Source organism: Gossypium raimondii, chromosome 4 (genome assembly GCF_025698545.1).
Source record: "Gossypium raimondii isolate GPD5lz chromosome 4, ASM2569854v1, whole genome shotgun sequence".
Classification (NCBI taxonomy): Eukaryota; Viridiplantae; Streptophyta; class Magnoliopsida; order Malvales; family Malvaceae; genus Gossypium; species Gossypium raimondii.
In genome coordinates, this window is record NC_068568.1 from 7,673,748 (window position 1) to 7,683,533 (window position 9,786).

The following is a 9,786-nucleotide window of genomic DNA, read 5'->3' on the forward strand; positions in this document are numbered from 1 at the left end:
TTTTCGTGCTTTAGAGGAAATTTCTGCGTTTTAAAAGAAAAAATTCGTATTTCAAAAATTTTCATGTCTTCAAAATTGTCGTGTTTTAAAAATTCTCGCGTTTTCAATAATTTCCGTGTTTTCAAAAATTCCCATATTTCAAAAACTTTCTTGTTTTTTAGAAAAATTTCCCTGTTTTATAAATTCTCATGTTTTCAAAAATTCTGGTATTTCAAAAATTCTCGGGTTTTCAAAACTTCTGGTGATATAAAAAATTTCATGTTTCAAAGAAAATTTCGTGTTTCAAAAATTCTCACGTTTCAAAAAAAAATAAAAATTTCCGTGTTTTAAAGAAAAATCCCGGGTTTTCAAAAATTTTCGTATTCTTAAAAATTCTCTTGTTTTGTAAATTTTCATGTCTTTAAAATTCTTGTATTTCAAAAAAATTCTGTGTATTAAAAAAATAAAAAAAAATCCTCGTGTTTTAAAAATTTCCGTGTTTCGAAATTTTCGCGTTCTTAAAAATTTCTCGTTTTTCAAAAATTGTCATGTTTCGCAAATTTTCGTGTTGTAAAATTTTTTTGATTTTTCAGAAATTTTCGTGTTTCTAAAAAATTCTCGTGTTTGCAAAAATTTTCGTGATTTAAAAAAAACTTTTAAAAAATTTTTTTTCGTGCTTCAAAATTCTCGTGTTTTAAAAAAAATTCTCGTGTTTTAATCGGATCATGATTAAATATTAAATTGAACTCGCATTTTTGAAAATTAAGACAACGCGCGTTTAATGAGATACCAATATTGGGCGTCGCGAGGGTGCTAATACCTTCCTCGCGCGTAACCGACTCCCGAACCCTAATTTTCTCTGGATTTTGACGTGGACCTAAAATCGACTCTTTTTTAGAAAATTTGAAAAATAAATTTTCTTTTAAAAAAGAGAATTTATTAGGTGTCCGATCACACCTCAAAAAAAAAAGATCGGTGGCGACTCCCTTTTTAAATAAAATCGAAACTCCGTTTTCAAATTTTCAATAATAGCTTCAATTAGCGCCCGTGCCCAATTTTTTAAGTCGCTACATCAATCTTTCTTTTATTTATTTTTCTATTTTTTTGTTTTAAATTATAATTACTTGTTTGTTTTGTACATATAGAAAACTCAAAACTATAATAATTTCCATTAGATTTTTATACTTTATATATATATATATATTTGAAATTTTTAAATTTTTCCTAAACTTCTAGTAAATCTTAAATATTTTCTATAAATTTTTATAATTTTATATTTTCCTATATTATACTTTTTATATACTTTTATTATTTTATTGATTATAATAACTTTTTATATTTTTGTCACACGACGACATATGGCGAGGTTAAATCTTATAAATTTTATATATATTTAAAAATTATATATTTTATATATTTTAGTAATTTTCATATTTTAATAATTTTTCATAAATTGAATATATTTCTATATATTTCTATATATAATTCTATAATTTTTAATATTTTTATTGATTTTAATAATTTTTATAATTTTTTCGCCACGTGTCGCAACTATAACATGACATATGGTGGAGACACCTAAAAAGAACTTGGAACCGTTAACTTTAACGATCAACAGGGGCGTAGCTAGGAGGCTAGTAGGGGCCTCGGTCTTCCCTAAAATGGAAAATTTTCTATTTAGTCCCTTTAACATTTTTAAAATTTTAAATTAGTAAAGGTGAAATTACACTTTGGTCCCTCCTAAAAATAATAAAAATTTGATTTAATCCTTTAAAATTTATAAAGATACAAATTATTAAAATGGTGAAATTGTATTTTTACTATCCTAAAAAATTACAATCTAATTTCGCCGTCCTAAAAAAATTTTCTGGCTTTGGCTTTGACAGTCAAATGACCTTTTTGTTGTATTTTGATAGTTCAAGTGCCCAATTGTGTGAAAAAAAATAGGGGCTTAATTATTATTTTTTTTTGAAAAAATTCGAGAGCTTTTTATACCTTTAAACCTATTTAATTTTAAAAAACAAAAAAAAAGGTCAAACTTATAGTGTAGCTAAGCAAATATATATATATATAAAGCTTTTCACATGTGAAATGTTGAAATTAATATCCAATACAAATTAATCAAACCATATTATATGAACTAATATACCTTTCACATGAGAAATACTTTTAACTAATATCCAATACAAACTGATGAAACTATCCAATATATGATAGCTTTATAAAACTAATTTTACATATTAATAACAAAACTAAAGTAACATTCATAATATAAAATTATTAGCAAAACTCAACTCATTATTACATACTTTTCTAAACAAAGACATTTTCAGAAACTGATCTTTATAATCAATATTTTACAAATAATAAGAAAAGACAAACCTAATTACATGATTGAATGAGCTGTAATTCTATTAATTGATTTTATTATTTATTTATTTAAAATTATTTGGTAAAATTTAGCTCATAGTTGAAAATTGAAATGTGTAAAATGACAAATAAAGGTATGACACATTTTATTGTTAAATATTTATTTGTTTATAATATTGTAGTTTTTATTGGGTGAAAATTAGCAAGGAGTTATAATATTTATTATGGAAATTAATTAGTGAATATTTTAAAAATTAAATAAATAAATTTCTTAAGTTCCTTATTTGCAAATATTGACTCTGTGGAAATTGATAAATATTAATAGTATATCAATATAATTGTCAACTATATTCTTAGTGATAATCATGTCATGTTCTTAGTATGTAAATTAGTAATAATTATGTCACATTCGAATAAATTTGTCAAGTAGCATATTTCAATTAATATAAAGTTGCATAAGAAATCAGTTTTACACAAGTAAATTGAAAATAAATTAAGAGTATATAAATATTCAAGAAATAGATACATATCTCATTCCACATATCTCATTAGGTTTAAGAATGTGTGGCAAAGAAAGTAATTTTTGAGCAAGTATGGTCAAATATGTCATTCCACATATCTCATTTCCAAGTAGCTGTGAAAAAAGTTGCTCATCCCGATGTTTTTTGGTTTGGAGGTTTTAGCTCAACAAGTTCTTGCAAACTTTCATTTACCAAATACTACAATTAGAGGATTTGATTACTCAATCTTTCATTTGTACCCAAATCAATTAAAAAAACTGTTTACTAAATAGAAGAATTGTTGATCGGTTAGATAGAAAGTTATTGTAAATAAGAAAAAAGGATTCCCTCATATTTCTCAAAACTCGTGATAAAGAAAGTGGATTTCTCTTATGTAGTAACCCCTGAAAACTGCATAACTTCCCTCATGTAGCCTGTATAATTCCAGCAACTCCATGCAGACTTCTAGCCGAGCAAAATCAACTTTCATGGCCTGTAAAAAAAAAGTTATTTAACAGTGATGTCCGAAAGAATTAAGCTTCAAATTAAGAATGACCAATTTTGAGTAAACAAAAGTACTTAAAACTAAATTAGTCAATGAAGTTTTGGTAGTGTTGGTAAAAGCAGTGGTCCTAAGATTTTAAGTAGTCAAGTTCAAGTTTTATTATGCTCATTTACATATATGTAAGTTTTAAATTCAGATTTTACTCTAGTTAAGCCTCATCACATGTGGACCCTTTTCAGATTTATTTCAATTATCACTGTAATAGTTTGGTATATAAATTATTTTGCTTACGGAGTTAGTATTTGAGTTACTCCCATTTCGTTTCTTGAATCAAACGTATCATAAGGAGTATAGTAGATCTCAACAATTGAAAAAATCATAGTAGTTATTTCAATTGAGTAGTTTCAAATAGGTTAAAATATACGTTAAATTCTTGTACTCTTCATACATTTGAAATTTGGTCTCTCTATTTCTATTTTAAGAATTTAATCATTATACTTTTTAGATTTAAAATGAAAGTTTATTTATTAACCCTATTAAAATTTCATGTTAAAATCAAGTCCATTATGAGATTTTTTTTATTACATAGCTATCAAATGAGTATTTTTTATTCCAAATATAATACCGACAAAATTGAACTTGAAATTTTTAATTAAAAACTAAAACCTGAAATTCTGAAAATATGTGTATAAAATTAAATTTTACATACACAAAAATAACATAAAATTAAAGTATATTTTACTCTTTTAAATAATTAAGTTAGTTTTTCACATACGTGAAAGAAGATCTAATCTTAAAATTGTAAACATCTAGTTATTCACTTGTAATGTATGACCAATAAAAACTATAAATCATAATACACCTTTCTGGTTGAAGTATTCCAAATGGTCACTTCAGTTTAGCTTTTCAATCATGAAAATGGTCTCACATTATATTAAAAATCAGATTCTATTTTATTTTTAATTTTATATATTAATTGAAAAATCAATTGATTTTTCTATTAAAAATTTTATTTATTTGTATTGTTAAAAATTAGCGTGGCAGAGATAATAATACCGAGTGCCATGTGTACATTATACTAATATATGTATATAGACCATTTTTTAATAATAAAAATAGATAATTTTTTAATAAAATGACCAATTTACTCCATAAAGACTAATTCATTTATTTTAATAAATAAAATAAAATACAACCCAACTTGCAGGACATGAAACTCCACGACAGTTTCACCCAACTTCTCCTTAGTTCTACGGTTCATAAACTAGTACTAGTAGTAGTGGTGGTGCTTCTAGGGTAGGACGAATCTAAACTATAGGTCAGCAGGAAAAAAACGGAAATCATATATATACATGTATATACATATATGAATACTATTTATTGTGGTATAGAATGTAATGAATATCAATAATATGATGAAAGAGCAAAAATACAAAACAGATGGTTTGATGATTGCACTTTATCGGGAATTTAACAGTGTGATTACTCTTTCAGACAGTTTAAAAGTAATACAAGTTATATTGAATTGTACTTAAATCAGAAGAATCTAATAATTATGGGTTAAAACAATACAATAGTTAATTCATCACGTATCTAAAGAAAACAACAAAAACACAGACTATTTAAAACAATGGTTGTTGGCGAAAAAAAGAGGCTTGCAATTATTTGAAACACGCATAATTGAAAGTAGTTTGTAATGGTTTTTTCATTAAAAAGAAATACAAAACATACTACTACGTTACAGTATATTTCATAAATTCCAAGCCTTGTTTGGGAAGGACAAGGTGGGCAAGTTTCAGATTTTGGGTCCGTCCATATATAGAAGGCACGGAGTCATATTTTGTCTGCACATGCGGTTTACATTTCACTCCTTTATTTCGTCAGCCATTAAATCTACCCCCACCTCCTTTAACGAAAGCTTATCTATATATATTAGGTTGTGCAATTGCATAGGTAACCCAAAAATCTCCACTTACCTTAAAGCAAATATGGTGGTGAAGAGCATCAAAGAGAAATCCAGTTCCTTTTTCCTATATTTCTGCTCAAAAGGGTTCAAAAAACCAGCCTCTCCACAACAAGGAACCAAGGGAAATGCTGTGTCATCAGAGCAGAAACAGCCTGGAGGATGGAAAGCTATGCCTTTCATTTTAGGTTTAATTCAACTTTTTTTTTCTCTCCTTTCTAGGGAATCTGATTTATTTAATGCTATAGTTGTCGTTTAGTTTTAACATATTGCAAAAAAAAAACACTGTGGGTGGTGGTGGTGCAGGGAATGAAACGTTTGAGAGATTTGCAACGATTGGGTTGTTGTCAAATTTCATGGTGTATTTGATGAAAAAGTTTAACATGGACCAAGTTTCAGCTTCCAATGTACTCAATATCTGGTCTGGTGTATCTAACTTCGCACCACTCATCGGTGCTTTCATCTCTGATGCCTACGTCGGTAGATTCGCCACCATTGCTGTCGCATCCGTCGCTTCATTTCTGGTAAGAGTTTAGTAACACCAGTGTTGATATACAGTAAATAATTTCATTTTTCATTAAATATAATCTAGAAGGTGAACAAAGGTCACCATCTTCTCGAATTTTTTGCCTTGATGATGATAATTCGTACAAGGGAAAGGAGATCTTGGTCTTGACTTGCAAGATTTTTTACCCTTGCAAAAGCAAAAACTACAGACACGTATCATATCTGTCGCTGAGGTTAAACATGGGTCTAAATTTGCCTGCTATGCATGTAGTTTCTTGTTGGAAATCTAGCCCCGAATTGAATGCAATATCTCGGTCCAGCACGATGATATTAATGGCAACATCAAAATTCATGCATGTGACAGAGATACCATTAGCTCAAGTTAGGTTAGTATTTGTCATGTAAATATTTTTTTATCTGGATGCTACACCAATATATGAATAAAAAATTAGATTGATTGTCAAATTTATGTAACTTTTGGTTCATTTAGACTAACATAAACTAAATTATTCAATTTGCATTACCCACTAATTTATTTATCAACCTTTGAGCCAACCAACCATATATGCTATACATTATCTTTGTTCATTATACATCATTATCAATAATAATACAGCACCCAAAAGAATATATAGTCTTTTTCTCACGACAACAATTTTGACATGGTTAATTAGTGTGATATATGTACCTAAAATATCTTTTCACAAATATGGAAAATTAGGCCATAGTTTAATATTTATGTTTGTCTGTCTATTTAGTTTATATTTGAAATTCATAATTATCTTTAATATATCTTATAATTATATTAATTTTGTTAAGAAAAAAATCATTAGGAGGGGGACCATGATAAAAAAAGCAAGTCCAATTTAAAAAGTTAGCTTTTATAAATTCTCCATCTGTTCCAATTTTTTTATATTAACAAATCTTCAATGATTAGAGAACGTCTTGGCTCTAGAGGATAATTCAAATGTCAAAGGTCAAATAAAAAAATATAGAAACTAGTCATTTGACCACTGACTATTATATTTTACGTTGACAGGGAATGCTGACGATAACTTTGACGGCTTGGATCCCACAGCTCCAGCCTCCACAATGCCCAGCTGAGCAGCAATTACATGGTCACTGCATTAGTCCAAGCAAGGCTCAACTGGGAGTACTGCTAACAGGGTTAGGCCTCTTATCAATTGGAACTGGTGGGATAAGACCCTGCAGCATTCCCTTTGGGATTGATCAGTTTGATCCAACCACTGAAGAAGGGGCGAAAGGGATCAACAGCTTCTTCAATTGGTACTACACCACATTCACATTGGTCATACTGCTCACTTTAACCCTTGTGGTTTATATTCAAGACTCAGTGAGCTGGGTTCTAGGCCTTGGAATCCCCACTCTCCTCATGGCTGCTTCAATTGTTTTGTTTCTCATCGGAACCAGAATTTATGTCCATGTGAAGCCCCAAGGAAGCATTTTTTCAAGCATTGCCCAAGTGTTTGTTGCTGCTTACAACAAACGACATCTTAGGCTTCCTGCAGAGGGACAGGAATTTGGAGTTTTCTATGATCCTCCTTTAAAGGAATACGTGTTGTCAAAGCTACCCCTCACCTACCAGTTCAGGTCATCTATCTTATCACTAAAACTTAAAACACTGTCAACATATACATTGTTTCCTTCATGGTAAAAGTTGATAATATGAACTGGTTGATGTTGACTTAGGTTCTTAAACAAAGCCGCGATAACAACCAAGAATGATTTAGAAGACGATGGTTCCCCTAAAAAATGGTGGTTGTGCAGCATCCAAGATGTAGAAGAGGTCAAATGCCTTATCAGAATCATCCCTATATGGGCTTCTGGTATCATTAGCTTCACCGCCATGGCACAACAGGGAACATTCACCTTATCACAAGCTTTGAAAATGAACAGGCATCTTGGTCCCAAGTTCCAAATCCCAGCTGGTTCCATAAGTGTCATATCAATGCTCACAATTGGGATTTTCCTCCCAGTCTATGACCGAATCATGGTCCCATCTCTTCGAAAAATCACCAAACACGAAGGTGGGATAACACTTCTTCAAAGAATTGGAATCGGTAACTTTTTCTCTATCCTAGCCATGGTCGCTGCTGGCGTGTTCGAACAGAAGAGAAGGAACTCAGCTACATTGCACCCTGGTGCCGCACCAATCTCGGTCTTTTGGCTATCTCCTCAGCTTATTCTCATGGGTTTCTGCGAGGCATTCAACATTCTTGGGCAGATTGAGTTCTTCAACAAGCAGTTCCCTGAGCATATGAGAAGCATTGCTAATTCTCTCATCTTTTGTTCCTTGGCTGGTTCAAGCTACTTGAGCAGCATAGTAGTGAATGTTGTGCATCATGTCACCGGAGGCCACGGCCACCCCGACTGGTTGACTAATGATATTAATGCTGGCAGATTGGATTACTTTTACTACATTCTAGCAGTGATGAGCGCCCTCAATTTCCTTTATTTCCTCTATGTTGCTCATCGGTATCGTTACAAGGGCCAAGTACGAATAGAACCGAAATCTGAACCCGATGTAGAGCTAAGTTCGATGTAACCATGAAACTAATTAAGCTGTTGTAGTTTTAATGTATATCACTTGCTACTAAATAATAAAAAAACGTACTCATTTGAGGTAAACTTTCACATCTAGTCTATTTCATTGTTGCCTTGTAAGATCAGCAATAAAGGCGAAAGCTCGTGCCGCTTTTCATCGTTTATTGTCTTGAAATTTGATGTATCTTTGATTTAGTCTTTATTTGGATGTTGAGATATGAGATACGACACCCACTCAATTAAGTGCAGCATGGATCAGAAAAAAAGCCTGCAGTTGCTACGTGGCATGGATCTGTGGGATTCGAGATTAGATGATGGAATTGAGTGTCAATTATAGAGCTTTGGAGCTTTCTATCTTTATTTTCCAGCACAAGATAAATGCCCATCTTTTTATCTCTTCATCTTTCTTTCCTTTTCATTATAGACTTGACAGCTCTAGAAACCGAATGGAACACCGCAGGTTTTTTTTTCCTGCTTAATAAAATAATAAAAATCTATTGAAACTCAACAGGGTAAAATTAACCAGAAGATTAGTCCCAAAGCAAATACTTGATTAGATAAGTTACACTAGCATAAAAATCATCAATTGTTTGATTGTCTTCCATCTTTTAAGGTTTCAAATTCGGTGGTAAGCATTTGCATTATTTTTAGTGCTTTTCGTACTTTTACTTTTATGAATAATCTGTTTAGTAGATTTACATTTTGAAACCTCTTGAATTCTTGAGCATTCATATCACAAAAAATAGTATTAAGGGTCTTAAAATTGGTATTGCCTAACCTTTCTTCGTTAGTGCTTCAAGATCATTTTAACTTGAGTGTTCTTCTTGTTTTAGGTTGAATAATAGGTGGTTCTCATGATAAAAGCCTATATTCTACCATTCCAACTACATTAATTTCATTCATTTATGGAGTCAAGATACCGATGATCCTTTCATTTATGACAATTATCAATATCAAAAATCTCTACTAACTACATTATATCATTTATTAGAATTTGAAGTTTATAATTACAAAAAAAAAAGAAGTTGTGCTAAGTGAAGTCCTAGTTGTGATGCCCACTAAAGATGAAATATTGCAATAAGAATAAAGAGAGAAACACAAACAAGTTGTTTACACAATTCAATTTACCTACTGTTGTGAAGCCATGCTTCGTAAGATGATCCATTATCTTTAAATCACATGAGATTTAAGTTCTATCACATTTTGATATAGCAACCTCGATCTTATACTAAAAAATCTAGATTGCTCACCTTTACATTTCCCCTTAAAAAATTAGACTGTAAATTAAGAAATAAATTTGTTTGCATTCTCAATTACAAGTTCCTCAATGGACATATAAGTGCTAAAAACTCTCGATACAAAACTAATACAAATCTTTTCAATTTATATGCATTCGA

At 30.4% G+C, this 9,786-nt stretch overlaps 1 protein-coding gene across 1 annotated transcript; it reads left to right on the forward strand.

The window, feature by feature from the left end:
- The first annotated feature begins 5,274 nt into the window (after positions 1 to 5,274).
- On the forward strand, positions 5,275 to 8,564 carry LOC105780003 (protein NRT1/ PTR FAMILY 2.13). The gene is made up of 4 exons (XM_012604053.2): positions 5,275 to 5,505; positions 5,624 to 5,841; positions 6,864 to 7,435; positions 7,535 to 8,564. The coding sequence occupies exons 1-4, from the start codon at positions 5,343 to 5,345 to the stop codon at positions 8,388 to 8,390; spliced, it is 1,809 nt and encodes a 602-aa protein (XP_012459507.1). The 5' UTR covers positions 5,275 to 5,342; the 3' UTR covers positions 8,391 to 8,564.
- The last annotated feature ends 1,222 nt before the right edge of the window (positions 8,565 to 9,786 follow it).